This window comes from Agelaius tricolor, unplaced genomic scaffold, assembly GCF_023055355.1.
Source record: "Agelaius tricolor isolate 1412-34295 unplaced genomic scaffold, bAgeTri1.0.p SCAF_2, whole genome shotgun sequence".
Classification (NCBI taxonomy): Eukaryota; Metazoa; Chordata; class Aves; order Passeriformes; family Icteridae; genus Agelaius; species Agelaius tricolor.
The window spans coordinates 7,436,352-7,463,667 of NW_027269262.1; the positions used below are offsets into that span (position 1 = coordinate 7,436,352).

The 27,316-nt window shown below is 39.6% G+C and overlaps 1 protein-coding gene across 2 annotated transcripts; it reads left to right on the top strand.

The window, feature by feature from the left end:
- Positions 1–9,308: 9,308 nt before the first annotated feature.
- On the top strand, positions 9,309–27,103 carry TBC1D7 (TBC1 domain family member 7). 2 transcript variants are annotated; one of them, XM_071452000.1, is made up of 9 exons: positions 9,309–9,489; positions 10,793–10,999; positions 11,481–11,604; positions 12,274–12,354; positions 15,149–15,336; positions 16,949–17,086; positions 18,701–18,846; positions 25,924–26,053; positions 26,845–27,103. In XM_071452000.1, exons 3-9 carry the CDS (start codon positions 11,493–11,495, stop codon positions 26,929–26,931), a joined length of 882 nt encoding a protein of 293 aa, XP_071308101.1. In that variant the 5' UTR covers positions 9,309–9,489; positions 10,793–10,999; positions 11,481–11,492; the 3' UTR covers positions 26,932–27,103. The 2 variants fall into 2 exon arrangements, with proteins under 2 accessions (XP_071308101.1, XP_071308108.1); XM_071452007.1 differs by having other exon boundaries at positions 11,484–11,604.
- Positions 27,104–27,316: the final 213 nt, after the last annotated feature.

Consider the following 27,316-nt stretch of genomic DNA (forward strand, 5'->3'; position numbering starts at 1 on the left):
TTCTTAGTCTGAAGAGAAGAAAAGCACAAGACAAGGCAGCATCAGTGCCTAGGTCTTCAGGAATTACAGTTTAATGTTTGCCTTGTCCTCATGAGTAAATGCAGTGTAACCTTGCTCAGGTTTGCAGATCACCGTCCCCAACAATCAGACACTGAATTAGAATACAGCCAAATTTCACAGTATATCCTTTCCCATCAACTTCAGAGTAAAACAAGGCCTACTTGTCTTTAAAAGGCTAAAACGTAGAAATCTCTAGGAAACAGCACCTGGGGGAGCAATTACTGTGAAACAGTGTTGGAGGTACAGTGGGGTTATTAGTACAGCGTTCCAGTGCACAGTATATAACTGTACAGGTAAGTGAAAATGCAAGAGCAAGTATAAACATTCCACACTAATGAGGCTGCACAAGTGCTAAGATAAACATTTCCAAACCTGTGTCAGCACACTGAGACACTTAAGTGCAGATTTATGAACCCAAGTGAAACTTCCGCTTTTAAAACAAACTGCAAAACTGTAGGTGAGGGGGAAGACCTCTTGCCATTTTCCCTAGTTTTTGAAGAACCACAGTTTACCCTGGCTTGTCCTGCTGTTTTCTGGAGCCTCTATTGATTACCAGCTATGCAGTAAAAACAATGGGTGGCTTGTAGCCATAAATATTAATCAGAAGAATGTTAAATGCATTGCATTGTTCTCTTTGGCAATGAAGAGTTTGCTGGGGCAGGGGTTATTAAAACATGCTGCTGTGCCAAAGAGAAGACGCACTTAATGCTTTTGCTATTTATTCCTCTTGGGCAGTGGAAAGCTGTGGAAGTCTTATGTGAGGCCAGTGGAAAGCCTGTGTTTCAGAGCTGACACAGGTGATACCCAGCACAACAGGGCTTTACCCCACCACAGCTCCAACGGGTTGACACAGCACAGCTCTTCCTAGGACAGCCTTTCCTGGTTTGGAGGCTGGGAGAAGGTGCCTCTCTGCTCAGTCTGCTGGGGCCCATATGACTGTGCTGGTCACAGCTGCAGTTGCCATGTTCAACATGGAAGGAGGAAATTTCCACCAGGCATCCCCAGCAGGCTGCCCTTGGAGTCAGCAGACTTTCACCTGTCCCACAGCACTGGCCTAGTCCAAGCCAAAACTCATGTCCTGCACATAATGCCTTTTCTAATATATTTTCCCCTCGGGAGTGCTCCAACTACTGCATTTAGCACCACAAACCTTGGTGTGCACTACATCTTTGCTTTAAAATTAATCATTGCAGCTCCACAAACAGTTCCTGAGGGATGAGCCAGGGCTGCTGCCAAGCCCAGGGCACCAGTCCTGCTTGTTCCTGCCTTCCCTGGGTACAGGCACTGGGGAAAATGTGTGCGGCCACCTGGTTAACACAGTCATGGATTTAGCTGAAAACTAACATTGTGAGGTTTTTATTAGGTTAGTTTTCAGGCAGAACAATTCCCTGGGCTGAGTCATTGTCAACAGAAATTTATGCCAAATCACTCTAACAGAAGAATGCAAATAGAAACCAGTTTTGCTGACTGCCAGAAATGTGCTTTTTTCATCAGATCAAAGAGTTGGTAGAGTAACTACAGAATAATAAACATGTCCAAAAGAAAAGCTAATAGAGGAAAACAATTTTAAGTTCTACATGTCCCTACAAAAGGATTTACATACAAGCAAGTGTTTCTGCAGTGGCCCCTCCTCCAGACATGGAAGTGGTGTGTATACAGATTCTAGAGAAATGTTTCACATCCTTCTCCAGTCTGTTTTAATAACTCTGTCTTTCACAGTTAATCACATCTTGCAGACTAAAGGCTTTTGCAGATTATCAGATCCCATCAGGCAATGACAACAGCCTCTGAATGCAACCAGTGTTGTCACTTGTGAAAGTAAAGTTTTACATGCTGTTGCAGCCAAACCTGGAAAAGCTGGGACCCACTTTTCAGACTTTGAGAAGGCAAAGATAGTTGGAAATGGAAATGGTGCTTGACAGGCTTCTTTACTTTCCCAATGCTATCCCTAAATTGCTAGATTTTATATTTTAACACTCCTTTTCAGTGGTGCTAGCTATGCATCTTATGGAAGTACCTGTGATGAAAAATGCCTTCCATTACTAGTTGTGACAAGCTCTCCAGCTCAAGAAGGAAGGTAGTCAGAATGTCAGATAAGGTAATCAGGATCAGGGTAAAAAGCAGATGCAGAAGAAACCAGAACTTTCCTGGGTTCTGATGATTGACTCTATTCTGTTAATTATTAGAAACATCCCAAGCATGATTTCTGGCTTAGATCAACTTATATTTGTCTAGATCCTTTCCTGGCACTTTTAGGAAGTTAGCACACAGCAGACATGATTCCCACTAAGCAAACTGCTTGAAACCACCGTCTTTTTTTGGTGATTATGAAATTAATAATGGGCATTCTGTGCCAAGAGGCCTTAGTGGCACAGGGTGGGCCTCGGTGCTTCCTCTGCTGCTATGGGTGCAGCTGAGTGTTTAGGATTGATTGGCAGAATGGAAGGATGTTGGGATTACAAAACTTGTGTGTTAAGAAATTGCTCTTGTCTCTGCACTGTGTTGCAGTGTGAGGAAATGCAGGTATAAACTGTGCTCTTTCAGCACAACATTTTTTGTTAAAATTGATTATTTTTTCCATTCACTTTTCTATGCCTTTTGCATGCAGTTGCATAACTGGACAGCATAAACAACTTTCTGGGAGATGTCCTGCCCTTTTGGCTTACAGACCTTGATACCTGGAATTAATTCCTGTGTAGGCCTACTGTGGAACCAGGGCCTCTTGGGAGAAGAAAGGGCTAAGTCACTTGCTGAATTGACAAAGCTCCCAGCTATCCACTCATGTTTGGCAAATTTTGTCTGTACTGCTTCACACATATGAAGTGTCTTATTAACAAATCCCCTTAAAACGAGCTGTTGTGATTATTCCCATTTTGCAGCTGGCAAAGTGAAGACAGAATTGAAATTGGTGAGATCACTCTCTAATGAATTTCTTTTTCTTTTTTTTTTTTTTTTTTGACTTGTAGCTTCTAATCTGTTTTTAAGGCAGATTTTGGTAGAATTTTCCTCCTTTTATGGATGAAGTGGTCAGAACTATTTAGCTCTATAAAATAATTTTTATATTCTTTTTCTTTACTGTGATGCTGGTGAGACACTGGCACAGGTTGCCCAGAGAAGTTGTGGATGCCCCATCCCTGTCACTATGCAAGGCTAGGTTGGATGGGATATGGAGCAACCTGTTCTAGTGTAAGGTGTCCTTGCCCATGGCAGGGAGCTGGAATTAGATGATCTTTAAGGTCCCTTCCAACCCAAACCATTCTATGATTCTATGATTTTAACACTAGTACTGGAAGATTTGAAATTACAGTTAATATTTCTATTTATAACAGGATCTCATTGGCTTCACAAAGAAGATAGATACCATTACCCTCATCTTGTCTTTTGAAAATTAGAGATGAATGGCAACCCATGTTGCTCAAGGCCATGCAGAACAAGTCTATGACAGCCAGATCCACATCCTGCTGCTTTAATTTCTAGTTCCCTTTAAATAGTTCTCAACCTTAATATAATTCTAATTCATTATAATTAATATAATAAGTAATATATAATTAATGCCTAATATGCTGTTGCAGTTTGTGAATACCAAATAAGCTGGGGTTGGCTGCACAGTCTGTGTTCAAATTACTCTATTTAGAACAGTGCTAGCAGCACCAAAGCCTACACCAGCAGCTTCACAGCTATGTGAATACACGTTGTGTAGTTCCATCTATGGAGAGGAAGGTGAGATTGCACTCTCCATGAATTGATTTTAAAACCAAACTGATAAAATCAGCCAGCACCAGATCCATCTGCTGATGAGAAAACCACTAAAATTACTGATCAGGTAGCACAAAGCTGCACTTTCTATTGTGAGTTTTGAGGAAGGATGTTAGAGGGGTGTATCTGCCTGCACCCTAAAGCTCACAATGCTCAGCTTGACAAGGATTTCTGGCCTCAAATGCTTCAGGGAACATTGCTTTCAGTTCCAAACAGAAAGTTCTCAATGATAATGGCTGCAAATCATTGTTTGTAGAGGCAGATGACAATCATCCTGGTGTAATTCAGAAATTGGTGGGGTTAATTGTCCTGTGATTTTTACAACTTTGCATTAAAGCCGGACACTGACAGTACCTCTAAAAAGCACAGGAATGCAGGCCTAGAAGGCTGACAGAAAATCACCATCAGCAGAGACGGAGAGACATCTTTGTTCTGTCACAAAAAAAACAGCCGTTCACCATTCCAGCTTTACAGCTTGTCTTCATATATTAAAACAAGCCTGCAAACCATGACTGATAAAATTTCGAGTCATTAATTAGTTGCTGCTCAATCCTTTATGAATGGTCTAGCAAAGCTCTCTGAGCTCCACTGAGATCAAAAGCCAGCTTGTGCACAGGGCTGCCCTCCCCCTGGGCAGGCAGGCCTCCTGAAAGAGAACGATTAAGTGACAAATTATTCTTTGGAGGTACAAGTGCTGTGTCTGCTGGGTTGGATTTGGTTGGATCCAATCTTTTCACCCTTCCATCAGTGGTCCCAGTGAAACTGCTGTGTTGGGCTCCTGCCTTTGAGCCAAGGCAGCAGAGTGGAGCTAGGAATTCGTTTCCGTGGCCAAACGTGCCGGCAGCTACTTGGGTGCTGTTCTCGGCACAGGTTGTGGCCAGGGAGGGTAGGAATGGGGTGTAAAGCTTAATCATAAAATAGTTCGGGTTGGAAGGGCTGTAAAGCTCATCTAGACCAATTCTCCCACAAAGAGCAGGGACACCTCCAACTAGATCAGCTAATTCAGTGCCCCATCCAACCTGACAATCAGTGTTTTCAGGGATGGGGCATCCACTGTAATCAGGGATACTTGGTTAAGTGAGGAAAACGGAGTCTAATTACCACATGCAGCTTGTGACCTTGAATTGGCTTCTGGGCACATTTGTGGCTTTGGTACAAAGAGAAAAACTGCAAAGACTGAAACCCATTCCTATTGGTTTTGCATTTTGCCTTGCCTCTAATAATATATAGGGATCATAATAACTATACCTCATCCAAACACCACAACTCTTGATTAGGCTGCTCAAGATGTCTTATTTAGTTTTCCCACTGTCCTTAAACTGACCAACCTTTGTCTCATTGTCACCTACTTCATTGTCCGTTCTCAATGAAAGAGTAACAAACCCAAGATGATGTTATTTGAAACTGTTTATTAGTTACTGTGTAGTGCCCCAAATGTGCCATGCTCAGTGACAGCACAAAGCATGTGTTCGGTGCTATTTAAAAACTTGCAAGCCTTTTTCAGACAAAAATGTCAATCTTAACACAGCTACTAATCAGGTTGGTAGAAAAATAATTAGGACACAGCTGATGTTACATAACAAATCAAAGTTATGACTAGAATCCAGAAGACATCATCCTAAAAAAAAATCTCTAACATAATCCTAAAAAAACCCTTTATGTTTGGAGCAAGCAACAGCAGTTGGTTATTTCCTTCCTAATTGTCTTGCAGTTTCTGCATATCTTTGCAGACAAAACCATGTCACCTCTGAAGAACACTCTTTTTTTAGCAGGATGAGAAAACACAGAAGTAGGACACATTTGAACTCAGATTTCCAAGTTCAGCCACTCCTCTTGCTATTTTCAGCCCTGTAAGCCTTTTCCTTGCTGTCATGTGGGGATGCCTGCTCATGATTACAGGGACAGTGTTTGGTCTGCTCAGAGACAGACTTGCCTGTTGTGCCTCCATGCCAAAATGAAAGCCTGAATTCCCCATTGATGCTAAACAGCTTTATATTTTTTTTACCTTGGAGTGTTATATTTTTTCCATCTGACTTCAAAAAGGAATTAAGTTGTGAACATTAATAGAGCCAACATTTGCATTCTTCTCTCAGGTAGAATGTAAACAGCAGGGTGATGCTGTTTTGGCCAGGAAATGGGGCCAAGCTTTTTCACATCTGCTGATCTTCATAATGAAAAGGTTATGTGATTGTATAAGTAAATTGTCCTTTCCATTAACACAGCCCCACTCTCCATCTGGAAATATTCATGCTTCTGAAAAAACATGAGATGATATCTTAAAAAGCTGATATGACCCAACTTGTTACTTCTTTCCTGAGCATCAATCATTTCCTATTACGACAGGAACAAGGGATGGTGCATTAGCAAGCTGGAATCACTGAATCTGATACACTGTGAAGATATTATTAGACAAGTGTCTTTTTTTTTTTTTTAAGTACATCTTCCATCAGTTTAGAGCAAATGAAACCCACATGAAAACTTCACTTATTCTCTGTACGTTGCATCCTTGTGTCATAATGCCATACAAATATGGACCTCCATGCTGTGTGAAATTGACATTTCATTGCTTTGCATTTTCCCCTTTTTTTGAGAAATTCACATAACGAGGTGTGCTTCTGATTTGTAATTCTGATCCACTAATAGGCCAGTCACACAGGACAGACTGAACTGACTTTCCAAGAGCAGCACATGGTTCACAGAAAATTAGTGCAGCTTTAACAGCAAAAGCATTCATGAAGAAACACAGGCACAACACAGTTCATATTTTGCAATAAAATACGTTAACAATGCCTGTTTGGCTTCCTTCTCCTGTGACCCTTTATGTCAGTGAGTAATTCACTTGAGCAATATAAAGATATCAGTACAAAATGCAAGCACAGTGATACTCATAGTCACAGATAAAAGCAAGAGATGCAGTATGCTAACAGGGTACTAATTCATTCGGCTCTGCTATCTCAGATAATCCCAAGCCAGTTCCAAACCTGCTTCCCTTTTATCTGTTATGTGTGCTACCTTTTCTGATGTTATTACAGTTTAAAAGAATTAAATGTTTAGGTTATCATGGTTTGGATAAATGCCTAGTTATGTATTATTGATTAATGATGTATTAATCAATTTTATTATAGGCACAGTCCTCCACTTGGCTGACTGACACTAGCAGCTATAAATGATTAAATTCTGCTTGCATTTTCAGTGGCAAGAAAGAGATTCTGTCAATAGGACTGAAGATACTTTATGTCCCTAGACAAGGGAAAATAAGGTTATTATTCAGTTTATGAAAATATAAAATGTTTTAAATTAAATATTTAAGTAATGAGTCACTTGTGTGTTTTACAACACTGAGTTACAGCATATAGAGTCACTTGGCAAGTGCAGGTGGATGTAGAAGGGCAGTTAAAAGATAAAAAGGCTGTTAGAGTAGGAAAGTCCAAGTAAAAAAATGGGTTAGTCATCTTTGGTTTGCTGTTTCACCACATAATAATTGTTGTAGTCAACCTACTCTTGCTCAACCTATGCTTTTAATTTCATTTGCATTTTGAAAAATCTCAAATTAAATTATTTAATTTGTTTCCCACTGACCTAAATATTTATGTAGTATTTACAACTGATCTCACTATAACCTATTATGTTAGAAACAAGCACCATTAAGAAAATCTCTGTGTATAAGAAGCTTTCTATATATGGGGTTTAGAAACTTTACTAGGGGAAGAACATTCATTTTATTGTTTTTCAGAATAGGTGTTGATTTTATGCTGTATTTTTATGCAGCTAAATCTTTCAGAACCTAATTTTGTTTAGGCACTTTTAGCAATGGCATACCATTCTGTTAACATTCTGTATCTCCTGTACTATAAATTGGTGCTAAAATAAATTGTGTTAGCTTCAGGCTTCTTCAGAGCACCACTATAGCTATGTAATAAGTCTTGACAAGGGCACGAATGCATGATTGAAAATTACACGAGATTTAATTTCGGTAGCTGTTTCCTGAACCGTGTGATACTGGTCAGCTCCCAACACTACCGAACAGCTCTCATCCCGAGACAGGTGCCATCTATCGATAAAAGATGCATTTGAGTTGAGGCAGCCACGAGTCACCAAAAATGGAACCATCCTGCCACCTGCTGCTGAGAGGAATTATTCCAAGATTTGCTAGGATTTGTACACACCCAACAAAAAACATACTCCTTCGTGAGCTGGGTTTGACAAAAGCCTTGCCCATTCTGCAAGAGCGTGCTTTCTCCATGGCTACTTTGAAAGTGTGGGGCAAGATTAAAATAATGGGATATCCTGTGCATTTGGAAATAGGCCCCATAACCTCAGCAGCTGCCTTGTCTTCTCTCTCTGGCACTGGGGAGGCCACAGCTCTTGTGCTGTGCCCAGTCCTGGGATCTCAATTCAAGAATGATGCTGAGGTGCTGGAACAGGTCCAGAGAAGGCAACGAAGCTGGGGAAGGCACAAGTCCTGTCAGGAGCAGCTGAGAGATCTGGGGGTGTTGAGCCTGGAGAAATGGAGGCTCAGGAGCGACCTGATTGCTCTCTACAACTGCCTGCAAGGAGGCTGTGGCCTCTAGAAGGGGAGTCAGCCTCCTCTCCCGAGTTTCAGGTTGGACGTAAAGAAGAATTTCTTCACCGAAAGGGTGTCTAAACATTGGAATGGGCTGCCCAGAGAGGTGGTGGAGTCACTGTCCCTGGAAGTGTTTAAGGAAAGGCTGAACTTGGCACTCTGATAAGCTGACAAGTGGTGTTTGGTCAAAGGTTGGACTTGACGATCTCAAAGGTCTTTTCCAACCTAATTGACTCTGTGATTCTAGCACTTCAAAATCTTGCTGCAGCTAACTCATGCACTCAATGGCCTCCTTCAAATTTCTGCTCATGGAAAGGGGCTCCGAGCTGGAAACTCCATTCCTGGGGCGAGCAGCTGTCCAGTGTTTGCAATAGCACAGAGGGGGCTGGCAAGGTCCCACACATAAACATCACCAACAACTACAGAAGCACCCTAACCCCGAATCAAAATCACACTACTAGTTTGATGTCCCCTAGTTTTGGCTACACAAAAATTTTTGAGACTGATTTTTGAGACTTTCAGCAGCGAGACGTAGGTCCTTTATCTGTTCTGAGGGGCGGGATATTTAGCACCCAGTACTTTGATCACAAGCGCTTAGTAAATCTCGGTTTTGCGAAATGCACTTCGCTTGCCAGAGGTGTCTCTAAGTAACGCGTCCTTGGAGTCACCGCGGATGGGGCAAAAACCATCATTACAGCAAACAACGCGGTGCAGCCCTCAGCGCACCCGCGCCAGGCGGGCAGCCGGCTCTGAGGGACGGATGCCCTCTGAGGGCAGACGGACGGAGCTGAGGGGTGGCGGGGACCACAGGCGGGGTACAGGATGAACCGAGTGACCCCGAGAGGCTGCGGGACGCCCACAGCAGAAACCGCGACCCCGGAGCGTCCGCATCGCGGCAGCCCCAGCGCTCCGCCCGCCGCTGGGGCGGGACGGGCCCGCGCATGCGCCACAGCCGTGCCGCGCTCGGGCCGCGCCCGCCTGCCCGAGGTGCCGGGGGGCGGCGGGGGGAGGCCGGCGCGGCCCGAATTCCCGGGCGCATTGATCCCGTGCCCAAATGTGCCCTTGTTTTCCTCTGGGACTGTGACGGAGGCCGGGAATTGAGCCCCGAGGTACGGCCGGGTGGGGGGAGCCTCCGGCAGGGCCTGCGAGGGAAGAGTGCTCGGTTGGGGGCAGAGCGCGGTGGCTCCGCAGCCCGGGCCTGTGCGGCGCTGCTGCCCCCCAGGAGTGACACTTAATGATACCGGGAAAGCCACTGTTGAGCTCGAAAATGCTGTAATTGAGGATAGGACGAGTTAATTGCACACTTCTGTATAGCACACTTCTAATGAGCTGGCTAAGGATTTGTTTTCCCCCTTTCTTTTCCCAGTTTATTGAAGACAGGTGTAAAGATTGGAATACTGGTCATTTGTAGAACATGGAATTACAAATCCTAAGTTGTGAGGGAGGAAACAAACTATCTTCCTCCTTTTACCACTGAATAAATAAAATGTACTGCTGTTATAGTGCTAGTTTAAAATTATTAAAATGGTATTTCTGGCTAATAGGTCCTGCCGTTATTTATCAAAGTTCTGTGTCTTTCTTTTCATTTTTCCACGAGTGGTATGGGCTAGATGTGTTTTGTTTTTGTTTTCGGTGGTTTTTTTTTATAGCTATTTCTCTAAATAACACTATAATAAATTCAGCTTTTAAGAATTTGAAAATGCAAATGAAAATCTGAAAATTTTCAAAAGTAGTTGACTGTCTGTCATATCTGAAGTCTGCTTTTAGACACGGCTGTAATGTAAACAGTGGGCACTCTGATCAGCGGACCCTTAAATGCACCATACATGAATATCACAGGCATTTTCTTAAGGATAGTGCAGGACTGGAATGTGTTGCAAGTAATATTTATTTCTTTTTTCTCTGATTTTAAAATAATATTTGGCCTATCTCAGCACTAATTCAGTCATTTGCTAGTTTGTATTTTGCTGTTTGGTCTTGGCCCTGATCCTGCAAAGCACTAAAACCAGGCATAATTTGAAACATAAATAGGCCTTCTGGATATACAAATTTAAATGTGTGCACTCTCTATAAAACTGTGGCCTTTGTTTATATCTGTAAGTGCTTTGCTCCTGATGTGTACTTTGGTTCTGCAAGGAAAAGAAGAATTTAACTACAAAAGCTTCTCAATACATCATTCACTGCTCTTTAGTCAAAATAAATTATTTTTCTTGAAGTATTGCTGCTGTCACTGGATGTAAATGTTAAGATTGTTCTTAGTCCTTGGAGTTAGGAGGCAGAACTTTCTCATGTTTGCAAGCCTGCAGAGGAGAGAGAATTGATAGTTAGAGGGTTGAGCTGAATTGAAATGTCATTTACAGTTGTTCTGATACACGGAACATTCACTGAAATTTACCTTTGTTTCCACTACAGGGGAAACAAATGAGACATTTGTTTGATTTTAGTGCTGGAATAACAAGCTCAAGGCTGTGGCTGTTACAGCAGCTGGTAACAACATGAGCATTTAATTCGTATCTGCAACTTAAGAAGAAACTTACACACCCAGCCTTATTCTTCCCTGTCCCCTCTGTGCCACTGAGGCCAACTCTGGCTTGTCCTTGCTTCTGATTACCTTGGCTGGTGAGTAAGAAACCTAATAATTTTACTTACGTGGGCAATAGTTCTATTTGAGTAGGGGTTTTGTATTCAAAATTTTGTCAGACTTGTAACTGTACTTTTTAATGTTGGTTTTGAAGTACAGGGCATGGCATAAAATATTTTAAGTCTTTCTCCAGCAGTTTTTTAAAAAACTTTTTGGAATTTAGCATAATACACTATGCGGATAATTTTAAAAAATCCCTTAATTTTGTTTGTAAAGTTGGCATCTTTAGATCTTGTTTAGAATAAATTACGTTTATAATTGTTTATGTAAATATGTGTAAGTATGTGACATATGTAAGTATGTGACAAAAAGCATCTTGGAAGATTTAATATTCTGTAGGGTTTATTAATACTATAGAGATGTAGGCAGTAAATTTATATCAGTGTGCAAAATTACTTGACCTTCAAGCAATGGGAATGTATGTTTGTAAGTCTTCAGTGGAATTCATTGTTTCTTCAGGAGGAATCAGCCATGGCTGATGACTCTCAGAGAAACTTCCGCTCAGTGTATTATGAAAAGGTGGGATTTCGTGGAGTTGAAGAAAAGAAGTCGCTGGAAATTCTGCTGAAGGATGATCGTTTGGGCAAGTTGATTTCACTGTTTGCTCTATTTCTTGGTGATTAGGGGCTGGGGAGGGAGTAATAGATAATGCCTACCTGCTGTGCTTAATACTTTTTTCAGTTTTGCATCTTTCACCAATAATTCCTCAGTCAGTGCTAGCTGACCTTTGATTTTCAAAGACCTGAAAATCTGATTTTTAAAACTTTTAAAGATTTGTGACCTTGTTTGTTTCTTCTTTTTTCCTTCTTTCATTCTCTGTGCCCAAGAAACTTAAAGATTTTTAGGGAAAGCAATTTTAATCTGAGAATGCATCATCTCATGCTGTCAATTCCATCTAACTTCAAAGCAATGAAGATGTTATTGCTGTTGGTCCCAGAGATGCCACATCTCTGGCAGAACAGAAAGATAAATGTTGTCCCTTTAAAAAAGGCCTTAATTATTTTGACAGTGACATGCTTTACAAAATGCCTATAAAAATGGTCCAGTCTCCTCCTTATGAAACCTGGAGTAGTTTTACTGTAAGTTAGGCCAATGTGAAAGCAGTGAAAGCATTTGTTGATAATATGTGGTCAAATAGGGAATTTCAATCTGCAACTAAAGTTTGTCATACTTAGCTGGGTCAGAGATGCAAACCTATTTATAACCATATTTAAATTTGTCCTGAAATTTTTTTCTTTTAATTTCTTTACAGATATTGAGAAGCTTTGCACATTTAGTCAAAGGTTTCCTCTTCCATCCATGTATCGTATACTGGTGTGGAAAGTGCTTCTAGGTATGAATGGAATATAGAATGTATATTCTATATGTATCTGTATAACATGGAATATAGAATGTAGGAAGATCAATGTTTTCTTTTTTTTTTTTGTCTTTGAAGAAGTAATGACAGGATTATTCTGTATTACCTTGCCTACTGATGCATATTTAGCCTACTTTTGTATCCACCTTGGATGCCCAATGGCAATTATAAAGCAAGTTTTTGAGAACTTTGCTGAAATGTGCCTAGGAGAGTATGTTTCTGTATTTAACTTTGTAACACTATCCAAGTACATTTATGAAATGAATTTGAAATGTGGATTATAAGAAGTTACCTATATCTGATAAGATATTCAGTTGTGCTCCTGAAATAACAGACAATGAAGTTAAAGTAAAATTGTGATTCATTTTAAATGGGTGAAGCTTGGAATACATGTTTATTCTAAAGAGAAGTTCATGTTCTGCAGAATATTGGTTTCTTATGGTTTTGCTGCTGGCTTTGAATTATATTTGCCATTGAAGAAGATACAAGGCTGAAGACAAGTTAATGGTATCCCCAGAAACTGTAAAAACCATAGATAGATTATATTTTTCTAGAAGTGCACTAGTCAGGTGACTAATTCAGAAGTACTAATGGCTTTTCACTGGTCAAGTACATTCATTGACTAGATGTGAGATAATGTCCACTTGGAGACAGGAGTGGTTTAAAAACATCTTGATTTTTAAATTCATTTTTTCCCCTTCTAGTTTTTTACATTTTGAAAGGTTTCGCTTCATATTCCTGATTATGTGGAATATAATTTTTATTCCTGTTTTTTTTTGGCAAAAGTAGTAAATGAACAGTCCACAGAGGGGCAAGATCTAACTACAAAGCTTGAAGTTCTTGGTGTTGAACTTACAGAGTAGTCCTACTTGATAAAAGGCTCTGCCATTAACAATATTATTGTATTCTGGGCAGTAGTCAGCATCCTTTAAAATATTAGTAGTGGGAAATACAGCATAGGAGTTTTGGACAAGCAACTCAGTACAGAATCCTTCAGCCAGCATTATAATAGCAAAATACGTCTCTTTGCAAAATTGTGGCTCACTGCAGAGCCAGGTCTTGGGCTGTTTTAGATAAAAGATCTGTGAATCATATGATAACACAAAACACCTTCTGAATCAACTGCATGGAGAATTGTACTGGTTCTAAAAAGTATTTTGTATTTTAAACCCAGAGTGATTCATTTCACAGCATGAAGTTGTTTCAGGGGAGGTTTGGGTTGGATATCAGAATAAGGGGCGGTTTGGCACTGGAGCAGGCTCCCCAGGAAGTGGTCACTGCACCAAGCCTGACAGAGTTCAAGAAGTGAGCTCTGCTCTCAGGCAGTGTGATTTTTTGGAGTAGTCTTGTGAAAGGCCAGGAGAGGGACTCAGTGGTCTTTGTGGGTCCCTTCAAACTCGCGATATTCTGATTTCAAGTATTTGTACTGTCATTCTGTGACATGCTTTGGGTGAACAGGTTCAGGGACTTTCCTGCATTTCAGTGTTAGCAGTAGTTAGAAAAGCTGGTATTGAGAAGGACAGTGCAAAATATCTCCCCCTAAATGGCTGGAACCACAGCCCAGTCCATTTCTGGTGGGAGATGTTATGTGACTTCTAAATAATGTTAATAATTTAAGAAAAGGGAGTGTGTCCTGTCAACAAAACCCTCTCAGACATGTGCCAAGGCTTGTTGATGTCCCAGGTGACATGGTGTGTCAGCAGTGCCTCTGTTACCTTCCTGTTCGAGGATGACTCACGATGGTTTCCAGGCACCCCTCTGTTGTGTCAGTTTTGCCTGCCTAAGGTTGTCCTCTGTGTTTGAGGAGAGCAGTTGGCAGTATGTACATACAGTTATGATGTTGACTCTTTGGCATATTGTGAAAAATGTCTTGCTTTCTTCCAGCTTTTGAAATGCAGACAGGTTTGCAGCTGGAAAAGAAAAGATAATTTTCTGTCTGATGTGCTTGTTCCTCAACCCAGCCATTTCATGGTGTAACACTTGGCAGGAATATTTCTTTTCTTTAAATGAGAGGTAAAAGGAGCAGGTAGCTTGTTTCAGAACTGACTTTAGAAGAATACTTTGTTCTCATGGGTTTCTACACTGGGAAAAATTCTGCTCCACTAGTGATAGGGAAATGGCATTTTTTGCCTAGGTGTATGTATGTTTTTATTTCTGTTGAAGACTGACAGTTTTGTTGTGAACATCAGTGCATAGCAAGACTTAGTAGGGGGAAGGACTGAGTGAACTGGTAAGTATCTCTGCTGGAGATGCTGTGTAATTTTCTTTGCCTTTTTACTTAGATACTTCTTAAAATTTTTTTTTCTCCCAGAAAACTAGAAAAGATATTTGTGTTCTGCTAAGAAAATAACAAATAGTACTTTACAAGTGATTATGTGGCATTTTAAGTTCTAATCTTTAATTGATTCAACTGATTGATTTTGGTTTTTGAATGTCATTTTAGGGAGAATTAATCTCTGGTACAATGAGTAAAGACTTTTTTGTCAGTAAAGTAATTATTGCTGCAGTGAACAGTATCTTTGCATTAGTTAGTTGCATGTATATATTCACTGTCATATCAGACAAAGTGTAGAATTTGAGAAAATGAACAGCTAATGTATATAAAAATCATTCTACAGTGACTTTGTTTTCAAAATAAATGGAAGCTGGGCACAAATATACAACTAATACTGTACTGAAAACTAGATATATAAAAAGTAGGATTCCTCCTTATAATTGCTTATATTTTTTTTCTTTTAATTTTTAAAATTTAATTTAATTTTTTTTTTAGGAATTATTCCTCCTCACCACGAATCTCATGCTTTGGTGATGAAGTACCGGAAGGAGCAGTACTGGGATATTCACCATGCTCTCCGTGTGATTCGCTTTATTAATGATTCTACCCCACAGGTTGATGTTTTCCTCCGCATACATCAACTGGAATCAGGAAAACTGCCTCGAAATGTAGCTTTTCCCTTGGTCAGTGGTGATTTTAACAGTCTTTTAAATACAGTACTTTATTGAACTTGAAACTATAAACCAGTGAGAAACTGAACTGCAGGTCACCCCAGAAATGCTTGTAGATAGACCAAGTAAGGTGAATGGAAAACAGAGAAGTACTGGTATAAAATAAAGAATTTTAGTAAAAGTGCTTTTCTCTTTTCCTTCACCTAAGTACTTATGTAAGATTTTATGCCTTAAAATCTCTTTTGTGCATTTTTCCTGCTAGGTTTCAAGCCTTTTGTACTCCAGGGCACTTCAGTTTCTTTATAGCACTGAAATGAAAATGACATCACCTCATTGTAGCTCATAGGTTCTTACGTTCCTGAAACAAGGGTAATTCAGAGCCTGTACAAACAGTGATTTAATACAAGTTGCAACAAATACTTAAATTATTTGTTTTTAAATCTAGACTTCAGTGTATGGTCCTCCTTTTTTTTCTTAGTCTGAACTGACCTGGGCTTCTGTCAGGTAATGCACATACTCTGCTGTTCACAGTGTACACCCATATGGTTAAACAAGGCTGTGTTGTGATGGTGAATTACTAATGTGATGATAAAAACAATGTGTGGTTCTTTCTTTTCTCCATGAAATAGGAGATGAGGAAAGGAGCCACAGAGCTTTCTAAGTGGATTTCGTAGTTAATTTATCTGTATTCACTCTAGCCCAGCTTAATTTGTAATTTTTCATCTGTAATCACAAATTTTGACATAAGTACTTAAAGAAAAGTTCAAAATGAAAAAAAGGTTCAAGTTAATATGGAAAATTCAGTAATATTTAAAACTGGGAGGATTACCTGCAGCATCCTCTTGTCTGAGGAGGGAATGTTTTCATACCCTTACTATTTCCTAGGAATTTGGCCATCCTATCCTGCAAATTTCCAGTAAAGAAATTTCCTTGATTTTGGCATGTGATGCAGTGGGCTGAAAATTGCTCCCTTCTAGAGCAGTATTGTCTTCTGAGGAAGCGTTTTGTCAGTGCATCCCAGAGTTGCTGTCAGGACTGTGGTGAGGTTTCATAGTGATGATGTTTAGCAGAGCCTCAGTCATTAGTGCTGTAACTCAGGTTTGTTTTGCTGCTGCAGAAAGCATTTGTTCTCTTTTCAGTGCAGTCACTGTCCCCTTAAACTTATGAGAGGTTGCTCTTGATGGTAATGCAGGTGTTTTATTGTAGAGGCAGAGGGAGATAAAGAGATGTCAGATTGATCTAAATATTTTGAAATGTTTGAGTAACAAACGGAAGTCTGCTGAGTGTTTTGTGCTTTTGAATGCAGAGAGTTCAAGTAAGGATGTGTGTGTATTGGAGCAGTCTGTGTGGCAGAGACATAAACCCAGTAGTATTTAGGACTATACACTGAAGCGTGTTTTGATTTTAAAAGCAAGACAAGTCTTTCTTGCTCTGTTTTAATAGATACCTGTCATCATCGTGCAGCTGCTGCCCAATGTCTTGTTTAGGAACATCAGAACAGCTTTTTGTGTATGTTGATTTCTGGTTTTTTCCCTGAATAGCAGAGAAAAGGAATATAAGAATAATTTAAATCAGAATAGTCCAGTGTTTCTCTGTAGATCACTTTTTTTGCTTTGTTTTTCAGGAACCTGAAGATGAAGTGTTTCTTGCTATTGCTAAAGCAATGGAGGAAATGGTAGAGGATCCTATAGAATGCTATTGGCTTGTCAGTTGTTTTGTGAATCAGCTGAACAGCAAGCACAAAGATTCATTACAACAGCTGGTGAGGAAAAAGGATTTTTTTTTTGCTTTTTGCAAGGAGAAGCAGTCATACAAAGCATTAACACAGGGAGACAACTGGAGAATCAGAACTGACACCCTTGGATTCTGTTCCACCAGCTACTTTGAAAATAGGGGACGAGTGCTTTTTGCATTGTGATTGTGCTGCCCTGATTAATGTAACATTAGAAATAGGTTTTGTTTGGTATGTGGTAATTGTCAATTAACTTTTTTCTCTAAAGGTTACATTGTATCCAGTTGAATTATATTTCTCACAAATTGGTCACTTAAAATTTTTCTTTGAACAATTAAAATGTCAAAAGTGAAGAACATCTTGATGTATGTCTGCTACTTTTTAGGCTGCATCTCTGGCATTCACATGCTGCTCATTGGATGATAGACAAAGCACAGTTTTGCTTTATAAATGGAGCAGAGTACTCCATCTTCAGAAAAACAGTATGTTGTAGATCAAGTTATATAAAAAGTGGAGTAGATTTTTGTAGCACTGACAATTTAAACACTATCACAGAATATTAATTTTGAATTTCTGTCTTCCTGATGTATAAAATGAAAATTTGATTTTAATGTGTACTTACCAAAATGATGAAAGTTCTTGTAATTCATCAAAAAGCCATAACAGATAAGGAGCTTTTAGTTAACAATATTCTAAAAAGTAAAAATATCGAGTACATGTGCACCAGCAATTGCTGAATAGAAATTTTCTGTGGAAAATTATGCCTGCCCTTGTTAGTTCTTTTGGATCTAAGAAATAATTTTTAAACCTACCTCCTGTTTCTGTGTGTGATGCATTCAACTATACCAGTTCAAAGAAGAAAAGAATATTTTCAAAGTGTGTGTTCATACAATGTGACGTAAAGCGTGCAAAGTGTCTCCCTCCCTAATTTTTTTTTTGTAACACAGTCAATGTGCCAAGACTCAGTAGGTGAGAATATTGGCAAAGGAAGTGTTTTCTGCCTTTGACAGTTGAAGTCCTTAGCAGTTTGCCTAACTATGACAAAACATAAAGGTAGTCAAGAATTTATGAAAGTGTGTATTGTGTTACATTAAAATTTAAACAAGCTGAAAAAATTTTCCACATGTTTATGCCTTAAATACTTAGGGTTTTTAAACAATAAATCAATGTCCAGCTTTTAATGGGTTGCACAGGGATTTGCTCTCAAAATTGATTTTTTGGGTTTTGCTGCATTGTGCGTAGATATTTTTGATGTGTGCTAAGGCAATTAGGTTTGAGGTGAATGAAACTTGATTTTACTTGTGAAGGTAGCAGTAATTAGTGCACATTTAATCTCTGCATTGCTCGAAGCTCTGAAGCACATCCTTGCACTAGGGAATACTGCATATCTTGGAAGTTCTGCTAGTGGTCAGCAATTTCAGGAAGCTGAGGTTGTTTTTTGGTTAAGTACATAATTAGTTGATTGCAAAAGTTGGTAACATCTGTATTTTGTAACAACTAAAACAATGAAAGTACATTATTTTAATGTGTTACATTGATCCATTACATTAATTGAATTGTTAAGACAGTGCTTGTCTTACAGTGTGCATTAACTATTAAGGTATTCTGATGTGAGTTACCTAAAATTTTCTAATCATTTCGCAGCCAAAAATTCTGGAGCAGTATTTGAACATTGAAGATAACAGACTACTGATGCATCTGAAGGCATGTTCTGCAATGAGCAAACTCCCCTATGATCTTTGGTTTAAAAAGTGTTTTGCAGGATGTTTACCTGAGTCCAGTTTACAGAGGCAAGTTCTTTTTCTTTCTGTGTGTAACTGCATAGTCATTTCAGCTTTCTGTCATCACTAGCAGGCAAAGAACTTTCCATACTTTATTTGTAAGATTATGGTGTTAGCTTTATTGCTAACTTGGAAATGATAAAATTGGATTTAATTCCCCTTGTTATTGATGCAAGATAATCAATATCTGTGTGATTGTTTCACCTACTGAAAATAAAAAGAATGGAGCTAAGTATACCAGCTGATTCTGTTGGACAATTAGTGCCTTCTAGGATGCAGAACTCCAAACCCTCTGTCAGTGTTACACAGCTGAATTGTAGTCAGTTTTTGGGCTTTTTGACAAAAGTCTTTGCTTAGGGAGTGATTGTAATATTGCATTAGTGTTAGATGAAAAAGATTTTGGGAATGTGTACGAGTTTTGGCTGGGATAGAGTTTAGTTCCTGCAGAGCAGTGCTTACACAGCATCATTCTGCTCCTCATGAGCAAGGAGGCTGGGGGTGCACAAGAACATGGCTGGGAGGGGACACAGCCAGGGCAGCTGACTCCAGCTGACCCAAGGAATATCCCTTTCCATGTGGAGTCATGCTCAGCAGTTAAGCTGAGGAGGAGCTTGGCAGGTGGGAGCATTTGCCTGGGGACTCACTGGCCATCAGTCAGGGTGGTGGGCAACTGTTCTCAGTGGCATCACTTATCTCAGGTTTTATTTTTCGTTCTTTGTTATGCTTTTCTTCTATTCCTTACAGTTTTTTTGGAAATTATTACTTCTTTTTAATTATGAAACTTTTTTCTCCACCCACAAATTTGTTTCTTACTTCTACCCTTCCAATTTTTCCCCCATCCCACTGGTGGAGGTAGTAAATGAGTGGCTGTCTGCTGCTCAGTTGCTGGCTGGGGTTAAACCATGACAGAATTTTATTTTAAAAAGTACTAGGGCAAGTTGAATATTACAAAGTTAATGAAATTGTGGATTATATCAGGATTCTGCAGTTACAAATAGGTTTTTGAGCTTTTAAAAGGGAAAAATTCTAGTGTGTGACACTTCACTGAAGGGCTTTTGAAATGAAGCTTGTATGATTTCCCTAATTCTGCTGCCTGAGAACTCTTGGAAAGCAGGAAATTCAAGCTCAATGTAGAGAAACATCTTTCTGCATTAACAAGAGTTGCTGATAGCTGAACAGGATGTGGCACAGAGAAAACAATGGTGTCATTTGCATCTGTCTAAAAACTTTGTGAAGTAACCATGTTCAAGAGAAACTTTACTTCGAGGTAATCGCAGGACTTCAGTGGCTAGAATAGGAACCTAGCATGGAAACAGTGCTTTGTAAATTGCTTTGTAGAAAATGCTTTTATGGTGGTAAAGTTGGTAATAATCTGAATAGTGGATGCAGTGTTTGTTTATCTGGTACTTCATGTTCTGTGGAGGAAAGTGGAAAATGGCTGTTCTTAACAATGTTTTATTTACCCTTATAAGAATAAGAAGATTTTAGGGAACAAGCTGTAAGATTTGAAATCACGCTTTCTGCTCTTGTTGGACCATGGTCTTTGGGGTTCTGTAGGTTTTATTATTCTCAAGGATAATATTGGAGGAGGAGGGAAAAAACCATTTTGTGAAGGATTGCGACCTTTAGGTGCAACACAGTTATTGTTACATGGCAAGTTCTTCTCATCGAGCACCTATAAGTCTCCAAAATAGTCTTGTCTCCTTAGTGATTGTGTGATGTGGTGATGGAAAGCTTTTACTACTTCTGTGACTGCAGAAATTATGTAAGCATGCATAGTATAGGATGTTTCTTAAGTTTAGAGCTCATGTGATTCAGTGTTGCTACTGGATCTTATGGCTGTGGACAAGAGCTGAGGGAGGAATTTTATCAGAGCAGATTTGCTCTCGCAAGATGAAGGGTTTTTGTTTACATTTCTGTTGAAAATTGAAGCTTTGATGGAGCTTTGTCATCCTGATGGTGTAAAAGGAGAAATCTAGATGAAGAATTTTGATTTTGTATTTCATCTAGCAAGAATATTTGGCTTCAAATGTCTATCATTTTGAATTAGTTTTATTTACATGAAATATTTTGTCTAATCAGTATGCATCTTCAACATTTCCATATGCTGTTTTACCTTACTGAAATAGAATATTTTGATTACCTGAAAATTTTTAATGCTTTTTTTCCCCCTGGAAAAGGTTAAAGTACTGGCTTTTTCTATCACTCTGGAATAAAAACATATTTCAGTGTTGGTATTTCTGACGCAGAACAATCCCTCATCCCTACAGTTCTTGTGGGAACATGATGAAAGTGCACTTTTTTTTGGCACCTTAGGTTTGTGAATTATTCAGTTGTAATCATAATGGCCTTATTCGCTGAGGAAATAACATACTTCATGGGTAGTGTGTGACAGATGAACTTAATTAATGCTTGGAGATTCAGTTTGGATTAGGATCTAGAAGCCCCAGTGCTTATCTGAAATGCATCCAGATGTCAGTGTTGAAACTGCTGAGGTTTGAAGGTCTCCAGTTCTCCTGTGAATTTTACGTACTTTCTTGTCAAGGGAGAGATTATCTGAGCACAGTCTTTTATGATTTATTTTCACTTATGATTTAGCACTGCATTTCTTGAGTGGCTGCTTACTTTCTATGAACTGTAGTCTTCTCTGTCAAGCAGATAAATCTAAAATTCATTGGTTTTTTTGTTTGTTTGGTTTTCTCTAAGGTGTACAAAACTTGTACATGCCGTGCATACCTGGTAATGGTGAGGTGAAGTTGCACAATACCAGTACCTGACAGGCACTGCCACTCAGTATAAATACTGTTTTATAGCACACTTCAAGTTATACCATAGGTAAAATTTATGTATCAGTTTAATTTAAGTGGGCTTGGACAATACATAGAGACAGCTTTCACGTGGAAACTCTTGCTTTGAGCTTATGCAGTGTCTAATACACTTGGCATATTACGTGATGAGCTTCTTAACAAACTTCTTAAAGGTGTCACATTGGTGAAAGGGAGGAGCAGACCATTCCAAAGACTCTGTATCCCACCTGGAATATAGACAGGGTGCTTTCTGGAATATGAACCAGCCTGTAGCAGATGTTTGAGAGACACAGAAAGGTCTTTTTCTTTCTGAGACAGAGAACTGGATCGCATCTTTGTTTTCATACTCATCATTGCCCTGTTTGTTTGATTTGTGCAGCAGCATATTTGCTCATCTGTTTGGTAAGCCCATGTGTGGAAAGCTTTCCAGTGGTGCCATGAGGGCCCTCAGCTGGAGATCCCTGCTCTTAAACCTTGGGGTCCTGTTTGTGGCTTCATCTCAACAGGAAAGATGTCACTTTGACTCCCAGTTTAATCTGGCACTGTCAGCCGAGATGATCCAGCACAAGCAGTGCAGCTTTGCAGTTGTAATTGTGATTGAGGCATTTTTTATGGCCTAATGTTGCCACTCATGTATCAGGCCCCTGCCTAATGTTGTTTGTACTCTGCACTGAAGGCTTGGCATTGGCTAGCTATTAGTCTATGGCAACTTGCTAGTGGCAAAGTATTTCTTTCTGACACATTCTCCTGAAATCTCATGACTTTCAAACTGGCACTACCTCATGTAACATAATTCTGTAGTTTTACATCTGTGATCTCCATGCCCAGCATAAATTACATTTAGTTGTAAAAATGTAAGTAATTTGTTAATAGAAACAACAGAAATATGGAAAATGCCTTAAATTTACTGTGGAGCAGGAGGGCATAAGAATGTGCACGTGGGCTGCTACTACAGAGAAACTTAATTCAGTTTGCCTTTGTCTCACTGAGCTGCTTCCCAGGTTTGCAAATGGGCGCAAGATCATGATAGATCAGGGTGAGATTTGTGTGAGCCTCATCATGTCCCTCCATGCGCAGTTACCTCTGGAAGGACACCCAGAAGTGCAGGCAGAGGAGAAAGCATTTGTTCTTTTTAGATGTCTCTTGTTTGGATGGCTGGAGGAGCAGAACCAGGAAGTAAGGTTGCCTGTGTTTACCCTGCATTGTAGGGAAAAACTGTGAGGCTCATGGTAATGTATCAGAAAAAGAGAGAGCAGCAGTGCTGTGATGCCTCCTGTGTATTGCTGCATTGTAGTGCTGCAGGAACCTCAGAGAGTGCCTGGGGAATGGTATCCCTTCACACACAGGTGCACACAGAGTGTCCTATCTTGTCTATAGAAGAGGCTCAGTTAAAGTAAATGGTTTCATTTGCATAATCCTTGGCATGCTCTTTGCCTTTATAGCTTCCCATTTCTTTTTATTTTCGCTTGTGGTTGTCAATACTGTTCAAGAAACACCTGCAAGAGTGTTGTGGTTAATTGAACAGTTGTATTTTACAGAGGATGATAGTCACACGAAACATAGTGAATTTCATTCAGAATATATATTTCTTTTTCTGCATTCCTGTGTAGGGCTGTAGGCACAGTTGCATGATGCTTCCCTTATACTTTCCCCCTCTCCAGGAGTATCAAAGAACAGGTAAAAAGTTGCAGTAAAGTTGACCTTAAATGATTGCTACTAAAAAAGTGAAAGCAGGACACCTGTATATACACAATGTATAAAGACTGCTGTATTAGAATGCGATCATCAGAAAATATATTTCCTTGAAACTGGTGTGGTTTTTTCCCACTTGTGACAGTTAATGTTGTTGTTCCTGGCTCTGCTGGTACAGACAAGGTGCTGACTGTTGATCAGAGTCTTGCACAATCATTCCCAATTACTGTTACTGGTGGAGTTGTACTGAGTGTAACAATAGTTGGAAATGTTAAGGAAAAATACTGCAGCAGACACAGCTGGTTAGCGCTGACGTCTCACTCACTTTGCTGTGCATCATCTTCCAAAATTTGTAAAGACACTGGTGATTTAGATACTGCATCTGTTTTGTCATTGTTAAAACATTTGTTCTGGAATCAGACTAAATAATGCAGGAAAACAATAGAGTGTTTTCTGAGCATAGCATGTAACCTAATGTAATTATGGAGACTGAAGTCAGAAGAATTGGAAGCAAAATAATGAAAGAAGACTGGATATTTTATAATAGGATTAGTAAGTTTGTTTTCAAATTAGCATGAGCTTTGATATGAACTTTAAAAATTATTTTCTGTTTTTGAGATCTGCTAGTCCCTGTAATTGTCACTCGTAATTACAGTTCTGATGCACATGGAACACATGGGGAAGTTTTTCTTGTGTTCTAAACAGATGTGTTTGTGAAGGGGAATGCTGTAGAAGTAAATAGGAGTGACCTGTACAGTGTGGAACAGAGCTGTTGTCTCAGTTTTCTCATGGTGACCTTGCTTAAAGCTTCCAAGACCTGACTTCAACAGCAAAGTAATATTTGCAGTGATCATTTGTCCTGGGATGCTTCACCCACAAATGAAGCAGTAAGATTTTGATCTTGGATTGTGTGTTGTTCCTGTACCTGTGGGGATTATACTAATTGTTAAATCATAGCAAAACAGGGAATTAAAACTAAATGGCAAAGGGGAAAGAAATTGGCTGTGCTTTTCACGCACCCCCATCTGTCCTTGTGGGGTTTTTTGTTTCCTTCTACTTTGAGAATAGTCCTGAGGATCTACACATTTGTTTTTCTCCCTTCTTTGTTATAAGTTAAAATCTAGTCCTGTGTTTGAGTTTGTGCCTGTTGCCTCAGATCCCTTCACTGGGCATGATTGGAAAGTGCCTGGCTCCACCCTTTTTGTGCTCTCTCTTCCAGTTTACATTGATGAGATTCCCCAGATCCCTCTCTTCTACAAGATGAGCAGTCCAAGCTCTCTCACCTTTCCTCTCCCTTCATCACCTTAATTGCTCTTGACTGGGCTCTCCCCTCTTAATTCCTTGTGTAAAATTATGATCCTACACTTCAGTTCAGCTGTCAGAGTTCATGTCATGCCTGTGTTGTGCTCTCCTGGCACTCTGGGCTGAAGGGCAAATTCTTCTAAGAGAGGTCATACAAAAATGGAGTTGTCCCTGGAAGGAGCACACTCATAGATCCAAATCTGTGGATGGGCTGCAGAACATGTTTTTCAGTTGGTGTTACTATATTCAGAAATTACGGAGGAGAGTGTGTGGTCTTTGTTCCCCCATGTTTTTATTTGGAAGGAGAAATACTTTGAACAAGTGCCCAGAAGGAGCAAGAACTGTAATCCTCAGAAACTCTTTCTGACACAGCTCTTAAAATTGAAGAACTAAAAATAATGTGAGCCCATAAAAGCTGCCATCTGACAGATGGTTTCACACTGTTTTGTGTAATCTTTTATCCTGAGACTCTTGAGCTGGGCCTGAGAGAGAGCTGCTGGATGAAGGATGATTTCAAATTGTTGCAGGCTAATAGTAGGTTTTGGTAGTGATGATCCATTTTAATATTCATCCAAGTTCTGTTGCTGAAGCCTTTGGACACCTGCCCAAGGAGGTCCAGGTATGATTTCACACGAGAGGTTGGAGTGCCTAGGTATTTCTGAGAGTGTCTGTGTGCAGTGGGATGGATTAGAAGATTTAATAGTTGTTCCTTGTGCCTAATTTAAACATCATGGACTATATCCTGCTGATAGATCATATTTGTATCTCATACAGCAATGACCTGCTTGAGATGTAGTAGTTTGCTATTACACCTCTTTGAATTTTTAGCAACGTAGCTGATTGAAAAGTAGCATTATTAGGCATGCTAATGAAGTCAATTTCTTTTTTTTTGTTTTTTTTTTTTTTTTGCACTAGGAAAAATTCTCATCTTTACCACACACTCTGGTAGCTCTGTAGTCCAGTAGAGAAGTTAGAGAAGTTGTTACAGTCCAGGCTATTAAGCCAAGGTTTACTTTTTGTACTTGAGCATGTAAACACTTCAATCTCTAAACAGCAACACACTATATCAGTGCATTCCAATTACTGCTTGCCATCCCTCTGCTCTGTACAGATTGAGGAGTTGATAAAATGTCTTCTATTTATCCTGACCCAAATAATTTAGTACATTGCTGTTGTTCAGAAAAATATTCTAGATAGAGATGGTTGTACAAAGGCTGTTCTAGAAGAGAAATAGGCAGATAAACACTGCAATAATGTTTAGTTATTCCTTTTCACTTTCTTGTAGAGTCTGGGACAAAGTTATAAGTGGATCCTGCAAGATTCTTGTGTTTGTTGCTGTGGAGATATTATTAACCTTTAAAATGAAGATAATAGCACTGAATTCTGCAGAAAAGATCACACAGTTTTTGGAAAATGTAAGTACTCTAATTATGCTTTGCATTACCTTTTATAGCTTATAACTGTTTCAGCCTGAATTGCTTGCCTGGTGCAGATGTACCAAAAGTTATTATTACATTACTGAGAACAGTGTAGCAGCACCAAGGTGAAGGGAGAATGCTCAGCAATGAGAATAATACCTTTTTCGATCAGGAGTTAAGGCTTCCATAGAATTAAGTGATTTTTAGGCTTGGGGTATGTATTGTCTCTGTACAGAATTAACAATTCTTGTGATACTAAAGGGTTTTTCTGTGAAAGTAAGAGCAGGTCAGGTTAGGTTAATTTTTCTGGAAGCTTCTTAGAAGGGCTGGTTTCTGGCACCTTTTTTTTATGTCTTACCTGAGTGCAAATCTGTAGAATCAATGTGTGTTTTCTGTTGATGTGAGGATGGGATCATGAACCTGACCCTGAATAGTAATGAGGCATCTCAGCAGGGCTGTAGGATCCCAGTGTAACCCAGGTGAGTTATGTGAGACAGTTTGTGGTCATGGATAGGCAGTGTGAGCCATGCCGGTGTTAGGGATGTGCGAGGTGCCTCCCTGCTTGTCAGCATTTTGGAAATACAAGCTGTTCGTCCAAAACCTGGATGTAATATGGTTTCTGCAGGACAGAGGGATGGTGGGATGCGAGAACAGGGAGATGGGATTCTAGTTTTGTTTTCTTTTTAATAAAGAGAGAAAATCTGAACTGGAAATTCAAAGTCTTTATTTTAAACAAAGCAGTCTGAATGGAGTGCTCTGAGCAGGCACCTTGCCCTGGTCTTTTGCAGATTCCTCAGGACAACACGGATGCCATTGTCAGCAAAGCTGTGGATCTGTGGCGCACTCACTGCGGCACTCCAGCACACTCAGTCTGAGAACTCTCGTGGCTTGTGACAGCTTGGGAAAAAACCTGACTTTCCAAAAGACGTTTTACCACCCTTCCCCCATCCTAGTGTGATGTTCTTCATTAACCCTTTTGTGTAAAGATGCTGTTAAAGCATGGTGACCAATATGTAAATATTTTTCAATAAATACAGATGGAATGAAGATACTTAGTGGTGGAGTGATGACATCTGAAGTGTTATGTGTTCATCCAGCTACAGCATTTTGATTGCACAGTGTGCTCTCTTGCTTTTGCAGAAGTAAAACTAACTCCTGAAGCAAGGTAAATAGATTTACTTGTAATTTAAAAATGTTTCAGTATGCCATCTTAGACTTGATGTAACTAGTTACTACTTGGAGGTATTTGTACAGTGAATT

Coding starts and splice junctions, on each gene's coding strand:
- TBC1D7 (XM_071452000.1), top strand. CDS start 11,493: ATGGCTGATGACTCTCAGAGAAACTTCCGCTCAGTGTATTATGAAAAG. Junction 12,355..15,148: donor GGTGTGGAAAGTGCTTCTAG/GTATGAATGGAA, acceptor TTTTTTTTTTAG/GAATTATTCCTCCTCACCAC. Junction 26,054..26,844: donor TCACACAGTTTTTGGAAAAT/GTAAGTACTCTA, acceptor GGTCTTTTGCAG/ATTCCTCAGGACAACACGGA.